The following is a 21,124-nucleotide window of genomic DNA, read 5'->3' as shown; positions in this document are numbered from 1 at the left end:
GTCAAAGATGAAGTCTCTGAGAGGCATCGTGTCGCTGAACCCAGCCTCCCTCAGATACGGGATGATGGTGTCAAGTGGTGGAAGTGTGTGACTCACTCGTCGAGGCAGAAGTAAGCGAGGCCTCTGACAAAAAATAAATGATCACAATTATTTAAAATTCGTATAGGTCCATCGACATATCAAACTGACTTAACTATTGTATACATTTGTTTAACAGAAAATTACACATATGTACTAACTGAAGTTATGTCGATAAAACTTTTTATGTTAATATATACTTACTTAATTAATAGACATTTCCTCAAGATGTTACTTAAAATAAAAACATTCAGTAAAATAATTAATAATCTAATTATCCAATTTTAACTTAGTAATCTAATTATTAAACTTGGATAGTTAATAACTAAATTAATAAATTAAAAAACGCCTAACCAATAAACTAACTTCAACAGTTGGAAAACATGTACCAAAGCATTTAAAATCTAAATTAATAATTTTGTAGTTAACAACTTAATTATAGAAAAATGATGACTACATTTCTAAAATTATATCCTATCAGTGACCTGTTGCTAACGACACAAATTGTGTTCTAGTTTTTGGCAAGTATCCTAATAATAGAGGATAAATGCCGGTTAAGAATTGACCAAAAGATTTTTCCAATTCAATGTCGCAAAGTATAGTCTCAACCAACAAATTATCCTCTAGCCAAAGTTTACAAGAATGTCACAACAATCAAATCAATAACCGGGAATAGAATCTCGGATCGTCTTCCCTATGACTTGCAACATGATGCACATCATTGGTTAAAAATTTTGGGTTGCTTGCGGAAGAAGTAAAATGACAAGTATACAAAGCAACAAAGAACTAACAATTAAATTGAGATAACTAGAAACATCAAGTAAACATTATCTAACTAAAAAGCATGCATCAAGATAACTACAACCAAAAGTATATAAGAATAAGAGATATGAAATTAGGATGAGAAAACTAGGAAATCAAAACTAGTAAAAGTGAGTGACAATCAATCAATATAAAGATCTTAGCTAGGGGAGAGAATTGGAGTTCCCATCCTTATTGTCAATCACCAATTAAGATGGAAATTGTCTATTGCTTTCACTTAGTTATTCTCTAACAAATGAAGGAAAGTCAAGTGAATAAAATTAACTTGAGTTCACAAGTCCTAGTAAACTCCTAGTGAAAGACAAGCTTTAGTGAAGTTCAAGCTAACTAACACCTTCCAATTACCAATCCACATTAGGATTTGACGATTCAAGAGTTTCAATACTCAACCCCAAAGCCAAGAGTAGAAATCTACTCCATAATCATAAGATTCATTTTCTCAAACACCTTATGTGCACTAAAAGAAGACATTATAAAATTGAGAAATAAATTCAAAACAAAGCTACCCACTAACAATAATTGCTAATAACAACCCAAATAACAACAATGAACATGAAAGAAAACTCAATTCATTAATAGAAATAAATTCCAACAAGATCCAAATTCAAAACTCAAAATTACTAAAATTGTAAGAGTGCTAAGTAAAATTAAAGAGTAGAAACTACAATTAAAGCAACAAAAACTGAAATTAAAAAGGATCTAATCCAAGAATTCAAATGAAAATGAACAAAGAACAATAAATCCTAGACAGAAGTGAGAGTTTCTCTCTCTAGCATTTAAAACTATGTAAAAACTAGACTAATGGCATGTATCCCTCATCCTCCTTCACTCCCAACCTCTAATTTGCAAAATGGGCATGAAACTGGGCTAACAGGAGATCTGAAATCACCTCCGGCGTGTTCCCTTTAGTGAGGCACGTGCCGCTTGTCACACGCACGCGTCAGCCACGCGTACGCGTCGGTACCAGCTTCTCAATTCTTCAATTTCTTGTGTTCCTTTCACTTTTGCATGTTTTCTTTTCATCCTCTAAGCCATTTCTGTCCTATAAACCCTGAAATCACTTAACAAATGCATCACGACATCGAATGGTAACAAGAGAGGATTAAGAATGAGCATTTTTAGGGCCTTAGAAGCATGTTTTGAACTATGAAGCATAATTAGGAAGAAATCATAAAAACATGCAATTTATGTGAATAAGTGTGACAAAAGTTGACAAAATCCACTTAATTCAATCCAAAATAAACCATAAAATTTTGGTTTATCACCTAACCATGGCTACACATATATGGGATAATATAAATATCAAGATAATAAAACTAACCGCAAAGTTTGCTGCCCCGACGTAGTGCCACGTCATGTTCAGCCTATTGATGTCCGGATCACATGCATATGCGCGCGCCATCTTCGTCTTACTCAATAATATAGTCAGAAAGGGATAGAAGAGACGAAAAAGTGCTGGAAAGGTTGGAAATGAAGCCCAGAACGTTGCTGTAAACTACATTTATATATAGGCATGTCCCAATCTTATCTCGTTTACAGTGTAAATGAGATAAGCTTGCACATATCTTGTTTACACTATAAACAAGATATACATGTGTCACGCGCCATGTTTTATCTCGTTTACACTATAAACAAGATACGTACAAATTTATCTCGTTTATACTATAAACGAGATAAGTAATCCTATGTATTTTCGTAATAATTTTAAAATTTTATTTCAATAAATAAAATTTTATTTAAGTTATTTAAATAAAAAATCTATATATAAAACAAAAAAATTAAAAAAAAAATATTTAATTGTCAATTCTTTGAAAAATAAAAAAATAAAATTTATTTTATAAATATTTTTAGTAGTGATTAATCATACTTTCACGTAAAAGTGAGAGTAAAAAATATGTCTTATAATTTATAATATAATTAAAAAAATATATTAAACGTTTCAAGAACATTAATATTATAATAATTTTAGTCATCAATATAAATTATAAACCATCTATATATTTTATAATAAAAAATTAATAATTAAAATTATTACAACACCAATATTTTAGAATATCTAATAACTCTTATAATTGAGAAGAAAAATTATCTAACCTTTTACATGCCTCAGTAACAATTCAATAGCATAATTTTATAGGAACAAAACTAAAAGGTAGAAAACACTACTCTATATTCTGATCTGAATATTTGATATGGTAAACTACGTTATCCTTTTTCTTTCTTTATTAGTGTGTGCCTTTATCATATTCCAATTATACGCGCACAACGTCCTTGTCTATATATATCCATTTCCTCAAAGGGCTCCCCTGCTTTAAGTTAACCTCCATTTCATTCCCTTTTTATTTGTGCTATTATGTGCCGTGGTTTATTACTTTACTTTTTTTGTTAAACATTTGGAGCAAATTAATTAAAAATAGATAAATAGGTTTATAATTTTTATCTTACAGATATTTTTAGCTTTAACAATTTGAAAATATTTTTAAGTTTTTTATTTTTTTTTTAAAATTAGACATATAAATCTTTTCGTTCATATGAATCCGTCAGACCTAACAAAAAAATCTAACATAACTTTTGTTATGTTGATCTGGTCATTACAGATGTACATGTAAAGAAAATTTTTTAAAAATAGGACAAATAATTTTCCTTACTTCAAAAATAATGCAGCAACGGTCAAGGAGACATTAGGACCAGCAAATATTGCCACAATAAAATTCTTTAAATTCATCTCCAACTTCTCTATCAATCCAAATAAGTGAAAAACTATGTTATTTTGGACCTCCCACGGTGCCTTGTAATAAGTTTTAGCAAATTTGAAAATTAAGAGATATGTTATGTGTTTGAGGTTTTATTTTGTGAACTTAAACATTTTTAGACATATGAAAATTAGGAAATATATTATGTGTTTGAGATTTTTGTTGTGATGTTAAGTTTCATAAAATTCTACATTTTAAGAGACTTATTTCTTTTTGAAAGCTTTCATTTGTAAAGTTTAAAATTCTGCCGATGACAAACTTATTTATAATATTGAACATTAAATTTTGAGGTTTATGTATGCAACTTATATTCTATTTCTTCAGGGTTTCAATGCTTCTTTTGATATTAAAAATATAATTTGAATAGCATAGTGACATTATAATTTGAATTGCATTCCAAACAAACCAATTGCAGATTACATAATATATAAATAGTCTAAATGTAGAAACAAATTATACTTTTGTAGCACTTACAAAATTATCCTGAAATAAATTGACAAAAAATGTAGAAATTCAAGCTATTCTAATTTCATAACCCTAATTAGCAAAACGAATTTATATGTCAATTGACCACATATATTTATATTTTTTTGTTTTTTAAATAGAATTTTTTTAAACTAAATGTGAAACGGGAACAAATAAACTAAAGGAGTTGTCAGTTTTTTAGAATTGGACAACTGTAATTAAAATTTTGTGTATTTATCTGCATTTGACAATAGTGATAAAACTTAGCTATGGCAAACTCTAAAATTATTTATTGAATATCACAATTTGTAATTCATTTTTTTCTGATAGTAAAAAAAATTGCTACTGTGTGTGCGTTATATGGTAAAGAATATATGATTCATGATGGAAGGCACAAAGCGTACAACCTTAATATATGGTACAACCAGAAACTAACTCACCTGTTCTGGCAGATCGAGTGTACAGGCAGCAAGGTAAGGTGAGGCGCCGCGCGGCGACGTGATGCGAGGCGCGCCGAGTGACGGACAGGGCTTCGATGGATCAATCGGTTCAAATCTTCAGAGATCGACGGAAGTTTTGGATGAAGGCGACGGACCGACGACTATGGACGAAGATAACAGACCGACGGAGGAGAAACGCACTTTACACGATTTTCAGAGAGAAAATTAGGGGCTAGCTAGGATTTTTTTTTTCTTTGTGCCAAAATGTTAGAGTTTTTTTTGGTATTTTGAAAAAATAGAGATATGTCCAATTAGGATACTTAACTCAAATAGGAGAATATTCATTTTTTTAAATAGAATATTCTGTTATCTTAAACATTATTCTCATGACAGGAATTTAATTGAAAAAAATTAATGTATAGAGACCCAATTGAAAAGAAAAAAAATGTAGGAACTTAATTAAAAATTCGGTAAAACTATAGGGACTCGCAGAGTAATTAAACCTTACATTAACTCCAAAGAAGAACCTCGGAGCGACGTCGTTGTTTAGGTCTCCGACATGCACAACATATAATTTAGAAACATATAATTTAAGTTTATCAAGAGTACGTGGACAAGGATATGATGGTGCAAGTAATATGCAAGGAGAATTTAATGGTTTGAAAACTTTGATATTGAAAGAAAATTCTTATGCTTTCTATGTACACTGCTTTGCCCACCAACTTCAGTTAGCTCTTGTAACGGTTGCAAAAAAACAAGTTGAAATTACTTTGCTTTTTAATTTGTTAATCAATTTGTACAATGTTGTTGGAGCTTCGTGTAAACGAAGAGATATGCTTCGTGATAGTCAGATGACTAAGACAATTGAAGCATTAAAAAGTGGAGAAATTTTTAGTGGGTGTGGTTTGAATCAAGAAACAGCTTTAAAAAGAGCTAGAGACACTAGATGGGGTTCACACAATGGAACTATACTTAGATTAATTTCTTTATTTCCTTCTGTGGTTAATGTTCTTGAATATGTTGAGGAAGATAGAAATAATTCAGAACAAAGAGCTGAAGCATGTCATTTATTGAATGTCATTCAATCCTTTGAATTCATTTTCAACTTGCACTTGATGAAAAATATCTTGGGAGTTACTAATGAGTTATCTCAGGCGTTACAAAGGAATGATCAAGATATTGTAAATGTTATGGCATTAGTCAAAGTGTCTAAGCAACGATTACAAAATATAAGAGATGATGGTTGGTCTCTTTTACTTGATAAAGTCTCAATGTTTTGTGACAAACATGATATTATTGTTCCAATCATGGATGATATATTTGTGTCGCAAGGAAGATCAAGACGTAAAGCTCAAAAGATATCAAATTTGCATCATTTTCAAGTTGAGATATTCTATCAAGTAGTTGATAGACAACTTCAAGAACTCAATAATCGTTTTACAGAGGTGAATACTAAATTGCTTCTTTGCATAGCTTGTTTGAATCCAAGACACTCATTTTTTGCATTTGATAAGGAGAAGTTTATCCAGTTAGCTCAATTTTATCCATTAGAATTTTCTTCCACTCAACTTTTGGCACTTGACAGTCAACTTGAGAACTTCATACTAGATGTGCGTTCTGATGATCATTTCTCGGACTTAAATGGAATTGGTGCTCTTTCGCAGAAATTGGTTGAGACTCGAAAGAATATTGTTTATCCATTAGTGTTTCTTCTTTTAAAGTTGGCTTTAGTTTTGCCTGTAGCAACTGCATCAGTTGAAAGAACTTTTTCTGCTATGAACATCATAAAGAGTCGACTTCGTAACCGTATGGGAGATGAATTTTTAAATGATTGTTTAGTGACATACATAGAAAGAGAGACATTTGATTGTATTGACAATGAAAAGATTATTCAATCTTTTCAAAATATGAAACCTAGAAGAATGGAATTCTAAATTATTTGTTATTATTTTGAATTATTATTTTATTATCTTGCCCCCACTAAAAAAATTTTCTGGATCCGTCACTGATTAGGGCTACCTATCAAACAACGTCATTTTGTAGTAGGGGGACTTATTTGTCCCATTTTAAAAAGGTTCTCTCCATGCGTACATCCGTAATGGCCAGGTTAGCATAACGGGAGTTACGTCAGATTTTTTTATTGGATCTTACGGACTCATATGAACCAAAGGACTTATATGTCCAACTTTTAAAGAAGTCAAAGACTTAAAAGTATTTTCAAATCATCATAAATAAAAATGTCTACAAAACAAAAGGTAAGAGACAATTTTTTCAACTTTTGTATCCATATTGTTATTTTTTTTGTTGAAATTTATAAGCATTGATACAAAATTTGATGTATCTACTAGGTTTTTTTCCCTTTAAAAACCTATAATATATCACAAGTTTTTCTAAACCCGAAAATTAATACTTTTATCTTTAAAAGCTTATACGTTCATTGCGAAAATCCTTAGTAGATTGTAGACTTGTTTGTCCTGTTAATATAACATTTACCAGATTTTGCTAATAGACTCCAACCCTACCTATTGGATCCATTTATCCACATGGCATGAATATATTTTTCATCGTCAGTTTGAAGGGAAAGAGAGCTACTACACTCTCCTGCATTTTCAGGAACGTTGAAACTTGAAACTGAATTGAAAATGCCAAAATAAAATAAATAAAATTAAAAATAAAAAAATTTAAAAATCTCACGAGACCCTTCCCTTCGGCCTCTATAAATTAACGGGTGTTAGCAAAGGTTTCACACCTCACTTATTTCCAACATTTTCTTTTCTTTCTCTCTCCAGTGTCAATGTTTTCACGTGTCTCTCACTTTCTTCGTTCTGTTCTTTTCTGTCCTTATTCCTTTCACTCTGTTTGTTCCCTAACAAAAAACCACAATTGAGTTTTGTTCTTTCCCATTTTAGGGTTGTTCTCAGGAGGTAGTTGATGTTTCATTTTGGGGTTGTCTCCGTGTAGAAAATAAATAAATAAAAAATTGACTTTCTTTGAAGGGTTGAAGCAGCATAAGCTTAAACCTTTCCAAGGTTCAAATAATGGAAGGACAGAACCAATTCAATTCTTCTTCTTCTTCTTCTTCGTCTTCTTTCACTTCTGAACTCTTTGGATCCGACCAATTCCAACGTCCATCTTCTAATTCTGGAATCTTAGCTTCTATATTCCCTCCATCGTCTAAGGTTTTGTTTCTGATCGTGGAATGTTCAATTAATTTGAATGTCTCTGTTTTTCTCTGCATTTTCTTTTCATTGTTGATGTGTTGTGCTCAGAGCTTTGAATTTTGAAGTTGGGGAATTCAATTTCAATGATGCACCAATTTAACTGATTAAACGACAAGTTGAAATTTGAATCAGCTCTGAGTTTTGTTTTCCTCAATGATTCTGTTTCAGGTGTTAGGGAGAGAATCTCGGCATTTTCAAGTGACCGAAAAAACCGCAACCCCAAAAACGGTTATACCTGGTAGTTATTACTCTCACTCAACACTATATTAATGTGTTTTCTAACATCTTTTTCAACTATTTTTTTATTTGTTTTAAAATTTCATGAGGAAGATAATTTAGATTACATATCAAATGTATACCAAAAAAATCACACATCAAACTCATACCATTAATATATAATGGGACTGAAAACAATTTAGTGTTCAAAATTGGTTTCTAAAATATTTTTTATCATGTATATCTAATTATTTATAGAACATATTTTATACTATTTATAAGATTTACCTGACTAAATGGATAAATTAATACATAAGCATCTGTTAATATACTAATATGTTTTATAGAAGTATTTAACTATATTCCTTATTTTTAAACAGAGTATAAGTATTATCTTATGCGAGTCTAGTATCTTATTTAATAATAAAGGAATATAAATCAATTTAGTATACAAGACGAAAATTAGCATACACAATATTGTTCTTCTTTTACCTATATAATTTGATTTTATCAATTTGGTAAAAGCTTGTCATTTTTGGTGATGTTTGTTCATCTTGCCTCATCCCTAATCCCTATTGTGTCTATATATGCAGATGATGTACACAACTACAAGAGCAATGATGGTGAAACTCGTAATCACACAACAAATAAGGATATGATGAGTTCCATGTATGAGGAACAAAGAGTTCAACCTTGCCACCTTAGCTCATCAATCTATTATGGTGGCCAGGACATATATTCGCATCCTCAAAGTACACAAAACTCCGGATTGAACTCTTTGGTGAGTGTATTTATATTTAGTCATGTGTATATTGATTGAATTATTAATTTCTAGAGAATGACAAACACTACACTATGTATGTATTTGTAAACATGAAACACTATTCAAAGGCGTGATTTGTAAACTAACAAGTGGTATGACTATTATCGAATGAGACGTGAATTCAATTAAAACAGAGACTATAATAAATAAAATATGGGAAACATTTCAAGTGCACTGGGACTATTATCGAATGCACCAGTTATTTTAACCGTGAATCTAAATTATAAAAAATATATATAATATATATTAATTAAAATCAATGATTCCAGTGCACTTGAAATGTTTCCTAAAATATGAGATGGTGTAGTATTCCACACTTCATATATGTACACAGGACAAATTGAACTATACTTATTAAATAAGTTATTATTTGGATTTATTCATTTAATTAGGGTATATTTTTGTATGATTCGTTAGTACAAGAAGGATGGGGGAGAAGATGACTCTGGAAGTGCTTCAAGAGGAAACTGGTGGCAAGGTATGATTGATACGCCGCTTATAGATACGTGGTAACATCTTTGGCAATATAATAATTGGCTTCCTCTGATTCGTCATATATAATTCTCTCATTGCTATTTCTTTTTCTTTTTCTTTTTCTTTTTTTTTTCTTTCTACAGGATCTCTCTATTATTAGGAGCATTGCTAAGGATTAAGGAATATACTCCTAAAGGTATGACTTTCTAAACTCTATAGCCGAGTCCCACTCTAGCTAGTTCCCTTAAAAAAAAAAATTATTGTACAAATTGTATTTACTTCTCTTTATATTCTACAAGTGATAGATTTTCTTCTGTTTCTAAAAGCAGGTGTATCTTTCTTGAAATTTATTATAATTAATAAAGGACATTCCAATACAAAACATCTCGCATCATGTAGTATTAAAAAAAGAGAAAAACTTAGTATACAAGCAATTAGGGCTTGTAACTATTACAAGTTCATTAACGCCTAATTCACTAAAACGCGCTGCAACTCCTACGTCACTTACACGCGCTATACAAAGATCCCGCGTTTGTATAACTACCAAATTTAAAAGATTTGTTTCCTTCTTTGTTTTCTTTCTTTTCAAATTTCATCGTTCTTCTTCTCACGCGTCTTCCCCTGGTTTTTCGATCGTTCTTTTCTTCTCCTTTCTCATTGGTTTGTTCTTCGTCATTGACGTTAATTTTTGTCTCTGTAACTCCAGCTTCGTTTTGACATGGTGTATTTATAGTTTTTGACATGGTGTATTCTGCAACCTCTCTGTTGTTGATGACCAGTTTGTTCCGAAGGTTGGAATGACCTTTACCACCCTTGAAGATGCTGAAAAATTTTACAGGAACTATACCAAGGTTGCAGATTTTTCTACAAGAGTTCGGAGCACAAATAGAAAGGAAAACGAGATTAAGAATCAATTGATTACATGTAGCAGAGAGGGAAAATGAAACTCTCATAGCAAAGACTCATTTGATAGGAATTGGAATGATTTTTTGCTAAACTTTGGTCTTGTGGACAACAAGTGGCTTTCATGTAGTGTTGGGTTAAAATCTGCAGCAGAGGTGTAAATTTAATTTTTTATCAGGTGTATTTATAGTCTGTGTTTGGGTGTATTATGCAGATCTCTATGCAGACCGTCATATATGGGTTTCAATCTATCTGATCACCACTTCATATTATAGTACCTGTAAATCAGAAATTTTGAATACACCAGAGAGAGTTTAATTAATTTTGGTCTTGTGGACAACAAGTGGCTTTCAGGTAGTGTTGGGTTAAAATCTGCAGCAGGGGTGTAAATTTAATTTTCTATCGGGTGTATTTATAGTCTGTGTTTGGGTGTATTATGCAGATCTCTATGCAGACCGTCATATATGGGTTCCAATCTATCTGGATCACCACTTCATATTATAGTACCTGTAAATCAAACATTTTGAATACATCAGAGAGAGTTTAATTAATTTTGGTCTTGTGGACAACAAGTGGCTTTCAGGTAGTGTTGGGTTAAAATCTGCAGCAGGGGTTTAAATTTAATTTTTTATCGGGTGTATTTATAGTCTGTGTTTGGGTGTATTATGCAGATCTCTATGCAGACCGTCATATGTGGGTTCCAATCTATCTGGATCACCACTTCATATTATAGTACCTGTAAATCAGACATTTTGAATACACCAGAGAGAGTTTAATTAATTTTGGTCTTGTGGACAACAAGTGGCTTTCAGGTAGTGTTGGGTTAAAATCTGTAGCAGAGGTGTAAATTTAATTTTTTAACGGGTGTATTTATAGTCTGTGTTTGGGTGTATTATCCAGATCTCTATGCAGACCGTCATATATGGGTTTCAATCTATCTGAATCACCACTTCATATTATAGTACCTGTAAATCAGACATTTTGAATACACCAGAGAGAGTTTAATTAATTTTGGTCTTGTGGACAACAAGTGGCTTTCAGGTAGTGTTGGGTTAAAATCTACAGCAGGGGTGTAAATTTAATTTTTTATCGGGTGTATTTATAGTCTGTGTTTGGGTGTATTATGCAGATCTCTATGCAGACCGTCATATATGGGTTCCAATCTATCTGGATCACCACTTCATATTATAGTACCTGTAAATCAGACATTTTGAATACACCAAAGAGAGTTTAATTAATTTTGGTCTTGTGGACAACAAGTGGCTTTCAGGTAGTGTTGGGTTAAAATCTGCAGCAGGGGTGTAAATTTAATTTTTTATCGGGTGTATTTATAGTCTGTGTTTGGGTGTATTATGCAGATCTCTATGCAGACCGTCATATATGGGTTCCAATCTATCTGGATCACCACTTCATATTATAGTACCTGTAAATCAGACATTTTGAATACACCAGAGAGAGTTTAATTAATTTTGGTCTTGTGGACAACAAGTGGCTTTCAGGTAGTGTTGGGTTAAAATCTGCAGCAGAAGTGTAAATTTAATTTTTTATCGGGTGTATTTATAGTCTGTGTTTGGGTGTATTATGCAGATCTCTATGCAGACCGTCATATATGGGTTCCAATCTATCTGGATCACCACTTCATATTATAGTACCTGTAAATCAGAAATTTTGAATACACTAGAGAGAGTTTAATTAATTTTCATCTTGTGGACAACAAGTGGCTTTCAGGTAGTGTTGGGTTAAAATCTGCAGCAGGGGTTTAAATTTAATTTTTTATCGGGTGTATTTATAGTCTGTGTTTGGGTGTATTATGCAGATCTCTATGCAGACCGTCATATGTGGGTTCCAATCTATCTGGATCACCACTTCATATTATAGTACCTGTAAATCAGACATTTTGAATATACCAGAGAGAGTTTAATTAATTTTGGTCTTGTGGACAACAAGTGGCTTTCAGGTAGTGTTGGGTTAAAATCTGCAGCATGGGTGTAAATTTAATTTTTTATCGGGTGTATTTATAGTCTGTGTTTGGGTGTATTATGCAGATCTCTATGCAGACCGTCATATATGGGTTCCAATCTATCTGGATCACCACTTCATATTATAGTACCTGTAAATCAGAAATTTTGAATACACCAGAGAGAGTTTAATTAATTTTGGTCTTGTGGACAACAAGTGGCTTTCAGGTAGTGTTGGGTTAAAATCTGCAGCAGGGGTGTAAATTTAATTTTTTATCTGGTGTATTTATAGTCTGTGTTTGGGTGTATTATGCAGATCTCTATGCAGACCGTCATATATGGGTTCCAATCTATCTGGATCACCACTTCATATTATAGTACCTGTAAATCAGACATTTTGAATACACCAGAGAGAGTTTAATTAATTTTGGTCTTGTGGACAACAAGTGGCTTTTAGGTAGTGTTGGGTTAAAATCTGCAGCAGGGGTGTAAATTTAATTTTTTATCGGGTGTATTTATAGTCTGTGTTTGGGTGTATTATGCAGATATCTATGCAGACCGTCATATATGGGTTCCAATCTATCTGGATCACCACTTCATATTATAGTACTTGTAAATCAGAAATTTTGAATACACCAGGGAGAGTTTGATTATGGAAAAAAAATTTACTTATAATTGGATCAAATATATTTACACCATGTGTTCAATTTCTTAGAACAAGAAGATCAATAAAACCTAGAAGAACATAGAAGAACAATAAAACATAGTTCTTCGATTTCGAAATCAGAAACAGAAATGTAGAAAATATACAAGATGAGTAAAACAATAACGTACCTTGAATAATATTTTGTTGATGGTTTCTGCTATTATTCGCGACGAGTTCAAATGTCTCTTCAGTTTGGAATGTTGCTCGAAACTTGAGGATTTGTGTTATCTTTGAAGGAGAAGAGGAAGAGTGAGCCATAACGAGCGGTTTTTTCGAAGCGTAATCGTTCGAGTGACGCGCGTGAAATTGACGCTCCATTTAAAGGAAGGGAGTGCGCGTGGATTAAACCTGAGTTGGGCCAACTTGTAAGAATTGTATGCGTTATTTGCTTGTATGTGTAGCGGGGCCCTTAAAAAAAATAATTATTCTATTAGTTTTTATAATTTTATTAAATTTTTAATTAAATTCTTATATTTTTTTAATTAAATTTTTATATTAATTTTTTTATTTTAATTTAGTCTCTAATCACAGCAGATATTAAAAAACGTTTACATGTGTGTAATTTACCAAAATACCCATATCTTTAATTTTACAAAATCGCATGATTTTGAAAATCAAATTAGACCGACTATGAATCAAACCAGAAATTGATCGGTTTACTCTAAATGATGCTGTTTTGGTGTTTCATTAAAAAAAAAAAAAAATTCAAATGAGTCTCTCTTTCCTTTCACTCACGCGGAACGGTAGAAGTAAAAACCAGTCTCTCTATCTCAGCTCTTCCTTGAGAACCCTAGCCTCCATATCGCCAACGTTCGTCTCACTATCGCCACCTGGCTCGTCGTGGTCGAAGGCCCTTTCCTTGTTCGCGCAACGCCAACGTCTCCAGGTCATGCTCCTTAGATCTTTGCCCGTCGTCCGTCCATTATGTTCGTCGCCAGCTCCTTCAATGGCAAATGTCACAATAGAGAAGAGCGGGTTTGGATCACACAATGATGGGTTGAGATGTTATAGTGGCACCACACAATGCCAAACGGAGTATGCAGGAAGAGGAGTTTTCTATTCGAGTGAAAGAGGAGGGAAAGGGGTAAGGATTACTTTGTCAATACGAAAAAAAACTACAATAAGCGAATAATAACCCAAACGTTTTAATTTTGGTATATCCAATTTGAAAACATAATATATTCCATTAAATTAAATGTTTTTGTCATTTTAGGGATTAAACTAAAATAAAAAAATTAGTATAGAGACATAATTAAAAAAAATATAAGAATTTAATTACAAATTTAATCAAATTATACTACCAATAGAGTTAATCAACCAAGAGTTTATAATGCTTATATCAAGAATTAATTATATGACTCGAATCTATATATAATCTTAAAGTCACATTAAAGTGAACAACTCAATTATATTAGCTATTTCAGTCTAAGATTTCCCTTCTAAAATTTAAATTTTAGTAATAATACATTTGATGAATCTTTGTATACATGTAATCCTCTGTTGCATGTTATTTTGCAGGTTAGGAGGATTGCTTAGCAGAATTTAATTTCTACCCTTCCATATATATATATATATATATATGTATGGTGAGTGTTGGGGCCAGGGCAAATTGTTTTCTCCAGCCAAAGAACAGAATCACATAATCAGTATGAACCTGTAAATAAAGAATTGAATAATGCATCATCTCAATAATGTATAAGTTGTATGCTATATATATGTAGCTAACTAAAGTTTTGATGATTTTAGATCAAATGCGGGAAACTCACACTTTACTGGTTTTTCCTTTACCTTGTATTTCAGATGTCTTGAACTGATGAATCATCAGCTTGTATAACCAGCATGCTCTTATATATGAGTTTAAAATTGAAAAAAAAAATTATATGAATGAAATCCTCTCTACAACTAATTAAACTAACTGAGATATAGTTTTTTGCCTTTTTTTAACTTCTATGTTGTTGAAAATTATAGAAGTGAAAACTTTCTGCATCTGTTTGGGGATAAAAAGAAAACTCAATCTAATTGTATTTTGTGAGTTCGATATTTTTGAGATATAATAATATTGGCTCATATTATTATTGTATTGTTATCAATAATATTCTGTTAGCAACTATAATTATTGGGACAAAATAATATAATTAAAATTTGTAAATAAAAAATAAAGAGAAATGAACAAAATAATTTAGACAATAATAAATATAATATGGTTAAGTGGTAAAAATTATAATTTTTTAAAGAGGTAAATATCGGTATTCAAAAGATTTGGGTACCGATAAACTGGTACATAATCTTTGTTATTCACCAAATAATTCTCAAAAAATTTTAAAATTTAATAAAAGTGAACAGTCATCAATTGAGTTACTTGGAGTTGAGATTTAGGGGTGACGTGTGAGTTAACAATTATTATAATTATAAAAGTTATCCATTACCCATTTTTAATTTTTATAATTTGAGTAATTACCCAAATTAGTTTCCAAGAATTTTAAAAGTGGACATTTTAGTTCTAAAAAAAAAATAATACACAGATCAATCTCCAATGTTTTATTTCGGCAGACAAATCAGTTCCTAGTTCATTTTCTGCCAGAATTTTTTTTATGACTTCATTTATCCATATCAGTCCCCAAAGATTTTAAAAGCGGATATTTTAGTTCCCAATCAATTTCCAAATTTTTTTCCATCAGACATAGCTGTTTTCTGTCTAAAAAAAGTAAAATTATTATTATTATTATTATTATTATTATTATTATTATTATTTATATTATCATTATTATTATTATTATTATTAATTGCATAATAATATTATCCATAAATTTTTATATTTTTTGGACAAAAATAATGATAAATTTATTCATTAGATTCTTATATATATATATATATATATATATATATATATATATATATATATATATATATATATATATTCACTCAATAATAATAATAATATTCAATAAAATTATTAGAGATTATTTTACAAGAAATTCAAGGTTAAAGCTATTTGATATTTTTGTATTTAATATAATTAAAAGATGTCCTATTTTAAAAATTATGTTTGTATTAAAAGAAAATATTTTAATTTGAATTTCAAAGCATCATTATTCCTCTTACTTGTTTCTAGCGAAAAGAGTGTATTAATAATATAATATGCTATAGTGTCATCGTCTACATACACAAAGCTAAATTAATAATAATAAAGGTCGACATATAGTAAAAATAAAATAGACGGGGACTGTTAGGTCCGACAGAAAAAAAATGTTAGAGATTAATCTGTGTATTAATTTTTTTTTACTAAAATATCCGCTTTTAAAATCTTTGGGGATTGATATGGATAATTACTCTACTAAAAAATGAACTGGGGACTAATTTGTCTGCTAGAGTAAAATCTTAGCAGTTGATTTGTGTATTAATTTTTCTTAGGAATTAAAATATCCGTTTTTAAAATCTTTAAAGACTGATTTGAGTAATTACTCTTATAATTTTAAAACACAATTTTAACTTTCTAAAACTCTAATCATTTTTCTCATCTTCCTCCTTAAGCATCCTCACACCTTCCCTCCACATATTCTTCTACCTCACTACCACCTAAGGTTTTAAAAATCAAATCGATCATCGAACCGTTTTAATTATTAATTTATTAATTTATTGGTTCAACCAATTTAACTGTAGATTGTACTTTTGTAAACCCCACTAAAATCGGTAAATTATTAGTTAATAAATTGAATTTTAGTTAGGAATGCTAAAAATGCAAAACTAATATCAAAATAGGATAGGGCTCGTCGAAACGAAAATTTTGATACCAATTTCAAAAATTTGGTCCAAAAACGGACCGGAAGAGCCAAACCGGTTGAACCGGGGCCCAAACCGGGCCCGTGGGTCCAACCGGACCCAAACACTTATATGAGGCAGCAGCTCTTTTCTTCCTCACAAGCTGCTGCGACGCCATTACAGCAAGGGAGGGAGAGGAGATTCACAAACCCTCACCATTCCTTCCAACTACCATAACTTTCTCATCCGGGCTCCGATCGCCGCACCGTTTGCGGCCACGCGTCGGGCTCGTCGAGCTTTTCAATTTTATCCAAACAAAACAGTAAGTGAATCGGTTTTTCCTAGCTTCATTTCTGCTGGTATATGAATTTCGAGTTTAAGGATTGAGAAACTCAAATCCTTTATGATTTTTATGTTTTAGGGGTTCACTAGACTTGAATTCTTGTGGGTATTGCCCAAGGATCGGTGGGTAAAGGTAAGAGATCTCAAACCCTAATAAAATTTCTGAATTTAGGCATTTGGGTATTGAGTTGTTATGTTGGATATGTTAATTGTGGTTTAGGTAGTGTGTATGTGGATGTTGATACTTGTTGGAGGCTTGTTGGTGATCAAGCTTGGTTTGGGGCTGTTTGATTGAGTTTGGAGGGGCTGTAATTTGAGTTGTAAGGCTGCCTTGGGTGAACTAAGTGATCGGCCAAGGTATGGTTTAAGTTTCGCACGTTTAATATTTACGGTATTGTGAAAACTTAGGTTAGAAGAACCATAGGATAAGTTGAATTGTTAATGGCATTTAATGAGTAGCTTGGTATTGTTGTTAGTATAATTTTTGGTAATCATATATTGGGAATAGGAGGCCTTGAGGTTATTAATTCTATGCCCTTGGACTTGCTTATGAAGCATTGTGTTGGTGTTGGTATAGATTGATGATTATGGTTGATGTTTGTTCTTGAAAAATTGTTATGTGAATTGATGGTTTAATGCATGTATGAGAGTTGATGATGGCATTAATGGATTGGTAATAGGTTGATGGAATATTGTGTGTGAAAGGTTGATATTGCATAAGTGGAACGGTAATTGTGAAGGGTTGTTCATATATATTCACATATGTTTTATGCTAAACGTAATCTATGATTATGGCTTAGTGGATTGGTTAAAAATAACTTGAAATGGCTGTTGATGAGATAGAAATGGAAGTGTTAGCAAATGTATGTGTTATAGGTAAGGAATTGTGAATGTGGTGAAAATGAGGTTTTGAAAGTGCTTTTGTAAAACTGATTTTGAGTGAACTTTGAAGGTGAAGAAAGTTGTAAATAGTGACTCTTATGAAGAAAATAAGGATGTTAATGAAGTTTAATGTTAAGGTTTGATACTTGATGATGTATTGATGTTAATTGCCATGGCTTATGAATAATGATATCTGAGACACGAGTTTCCCTGGGTAAGAACCGTGGCTCGCCACCACGTGTTCCAGGTTGAATCTCGATACTCTGTTGACCCTACGTCGTAAGGGTGATCGGGCACGTATAAATTCCCGGGTATGGATAGCCCCCATTGAGCGATGATATGATAATTGAATGTGAACTCTATGCATAGACTCTTGGGGATGCGCGACGGGGGACAGTCTAAGGTTTTCGGACTTGTCGGGTTGGCTGGATAACCGACAGATGGGCCCCATCAGCCATAGGACAGGCATGCATCATATGCATTTGTTTGTTTTGATTGCTATGCAGTTCCTGGGTATGCCTAATTGATATATATTACCTGTTATTTGTTATACCTGCTATTTGTACTCTTTGATCATTACCTGTGCATGAAGTTGTTTGGTTGCTTGTTCTTGTTGATTGAAAATTGAAAATGAAGGATTAACCACATGAACATATTTTGGTTCGGTGGCTATTGTGATTTCGGTTCGGTGGCTATTGTGATTTCGGCTCGGATTAACCACACGAACGTATTTCGGTTCGGTGGCTATTGTGATTTCGGTTCTATGCATGTATGATTTTCGGTTCAGTGGTTGTTGTTAGGCTAAGTTTGAACTTGAGTAAGTCAGGCAGATTTAGAATACCTACCCCTGTTTATGGCTTCTATTTTAGTGCTTAAGTTGGATAATTGAATAACGGAGTTCTAGGATTGCCTATGGCATTCTCAGAACCGTATTTCTTATGCGCGTGGCACTTTTACCATGCTGAGAACCTCCGGTTCTCATTCCATATTGTACTGTTGTTTTTCAGATGCAGGTCGAGAGGCTCCTCGCTAGGCGTCTGGATTCGGGAAAGCGAAGTGGTTCTTGGGTGTATTTTGGTTTCTATTTGTATATATGTATATATATGTGTAGCTTACTCTCCAAGTAACTTATGTATGCTGCTCCTCTTAGAGGTTGAGGGAGAGATAGGAGTTTACTTTGGTATATTTTGGGGACACTTATGTATGTTTATATGTATATATGTATCCTCCGGCCAGCCTTAGCTTCGCAGACTGAGTCAGAGGCTAGCTATGCTGTTCCTTGGCTTTTCTTTACCCCTTCGTTTATTGTTCTATCATTTTCCTATTAGGTTTCTTGGCACGCAAGTAATCCTATTCCTTGAGCGTTGCGCTTTTTATTTTGCGATTCTTGTTTACCCACTTTGTTTCAAGGCTCCTAGTATATTATTTTTTTTCAGTATTATATGTATATCCTTACTATTAGAGGTCTGTAATACCACACTACCTCTGTTCTATGACTTAAGCGTAAAACATTGTGTAGTAGGGTGTTACATTATGGTATCAGAGCAGTTCGTTCCTATAGAGCCTGAGGACAGACTGATTGTGCTTTTGTGCATTCTCTGTGTATGTGTTTATGTGCTATTAGGATATCTAATTGATATATGTGGCATAAATGTTCATGAGCATGCATTTGGGACTTAAAGCACTGAACTTGAGATATTGAGACTGATCAACTTGATATCACTTGTTTGGTGTGTATAGGGACCAGATGTCTACTCGCGGACGCGAACGCGGGCGAGGTAGAGGCCGAATAGGCAATGCCATGCCTGAGGCATCAGGAAACACTCCTAATCCTATAGACTTCATGGCCGCATTAGGCAATATGGCAGCAGCAATGCAAGCGACAGCTGAAGCCCTGGGAAACCAAATTAATAATGGAAACAATGGTAACAATGACGAGAATGGTCCAATGTCACTGCATTCCTTCCTGAAGGTTCACCCTCCAATTTTCAGAGGGACCTCGAATCCGACCAATGCTGATAATTGGATACAGGCCATTGAGCGAGCATTACAGGCTCAACAGGTTCCGGATGAGCAATGGGTTGAGTTTGGGACTTACCAGTTGCATGGTGAAGCTCAACACTGGTGGCAGGGCATGAGGCGCATTCTGCAACCTGATGGGATTGTGATATCTTGGGAGTTGTTCCGAGATGAATTCTATAAAAAATATTTCCCCACTTCAGTTAGAAATGCCAGAGAACTTGAACTGCTTCAGCTTAAACAGGGGCAGATGACTATCACTGAATATACCAGTAAATTTGAGGAATTGTGCCGCTTCTCACGCATCTGTCAAGGAGCTCCTGAGGACTTTGCTGAGTGGAAATGTATAAAGTATGAAGGAGGCCTTAGGAGTGACGTTCAGAGTTTTGTGGCGCCTATGCAGATTCGGGTGTTTTCTGAGCTGGTGAATAGGAGCAGGGTGGCGGAGGAATGTGTCAGAAGAGCTGCAGCAGAAAGAGGGAGTCTGAGGACGCCATTCCAGAGGACCACAGGGAGAAACTTTGCACCCAGAGGCAGACAATTCAAGCGTGGTGGCTTTGTTCCTCAGAACAATCAGGGGCAAGGCAGCTCCAGGAGGTCTAATACCAGTGCTAATCAGGGAAGGAGACAGGGAAAGCAGCCACAACAGGATATGAGTTGCCACAGATGTGGGAAGTATCACTCAGGACCATGCAGGTTTGGGATTGGAGTCTGTTACTCTTGTGGGCAGCCGGGACACTTGGCTAGTAGTTGCCCCGAGAAGAAGGGGTATGAGACAGGCAGGGTGCAGCAACCAGGAAGGGTATACACTACTTCTTCTATAGGCGCTGAAGGGTCAGAGGCATTGATCCGAGGTAAATGTGAGATGGCGGGTAAAACTTTGAATGCTTTGTTTGATTCTGGAGCTTCACATACTTTTATAGCATTTGAGAAGGCTGATGAGCTAGGACTGAAAATAGTAATATTGGGGTATGATTTAAAGGTATATAATGCTACCCACGAGGCTATGGTGACTAGATTAGGGTGCCCCCAAGTTCCTTTTCGAGTACAAGGGCGTGATTTCGTGCATAACTTAATTTGTTTGCCGATGACTGGTCTTGATCTCATTCTGGGATTGGACTGGTTATCCAAGAACCGCGTTCTATTAGATTGCTCGGCGAAAACAGTGTATTTTATGCCTGAAGACACTGAAGGGCCGGTTATAGTGAATAACTACTACTTGAATTCCATGATGGTGAACTGTTCTGGGGCTGAATGTCAGGG

At 33.4% G+C, this 21,124-nt stretch overlaps 2 protein-coding genes across 6 annotated transcripts; both read left to right on the top strand.

Annotated features, from left to right (window-relative positions):
* The first annotated feature begins 5,196 nt into the window (after nucleotides 1–5,196).
* LOC112794966 (uncharacterized) lies at nucleotides 5,197–6,492 on the top strand. Its single transcript, XM_025836926.1, has 2 exons — nucleotides 5,197–5,902; nucleotides 6,032–6,492. The coding sequence occupies exons 1-2, from the start codon at nucleotides 5,197–5,199 to the stop codon at nucleotides 6,490–6,492; spliced, it is 1,167 nt and encodes a 388-aa protein (XP_025692711.1).
* Nucleotides 6,493–7,303: 811 nt separating this feature from the next.
* On the top strand, nucleotides 7,304–14,749 carry LOC112796890 (uncharacterized). Of its 5 annotated transcripts, none has more exons than XM_072235670.1 (6): nucleotides 7,304–7,737; nucleotides 7,948–8,017; nucleotides 8,589–8,776; nucleotides 9,236–9,327; nucleotides 9,436–9,488; nucleotides 10,072–10,746. In XM_072235670.1, exons 1-6 carry the CDS (start codon nucleotides 7,597–7,599, stop codon nucleotides 10,107–10,109), a joined length of 582 nt encoding a protein of 193 aa, XP_072091771.1. In that variant the 5' UTR covers nucleotides 7,304–7,596; the 3' UTR covers nucleotides 10,110–10,746. The 5 variants fall into 5 exon arrangements, with proteins under 5 accessions (XP_072091771.1, XP_072091773.1, XP_072091770.1 ...); XM_072235672.1 differs by lacking the exon at nucleotides 10,072–10,746 and adding an exon at nucleotides 14,378–14,749 and having other exon boundaries at nucleotides 7,306–7,737; XM_072235669.1 differs by having other exon boundaries at nucleotides 7,306–7,737; nucleotides 10,638–10,746.
* The last annotated feature ends 6,375 nt before the right edge of the window (nucleotides 14,750–21,124 follow it).

Source organism: Arachis hypogaea, chromosome 4, assembly GCF_003086295.3.
Source record: "Arachis hypogaea cultivar Tifrunner chromosome 4, arahy.Tifrunner.gnm2.J5K5, whole genome shotgun sequence".
In the NCBI taxonomy this organism is placed as follows: Eukaryota; Viridiplantae; Streptophyta; class Magnoliopsida; order Fabales; family Fabaceae; genus Arachis; species Arachis hypogaea.
The sequence above is the reverse complement of the archived record's forward strand: the minus strand, read 5'-3'. Positions and strand labels throughout refer to the sequence as shown.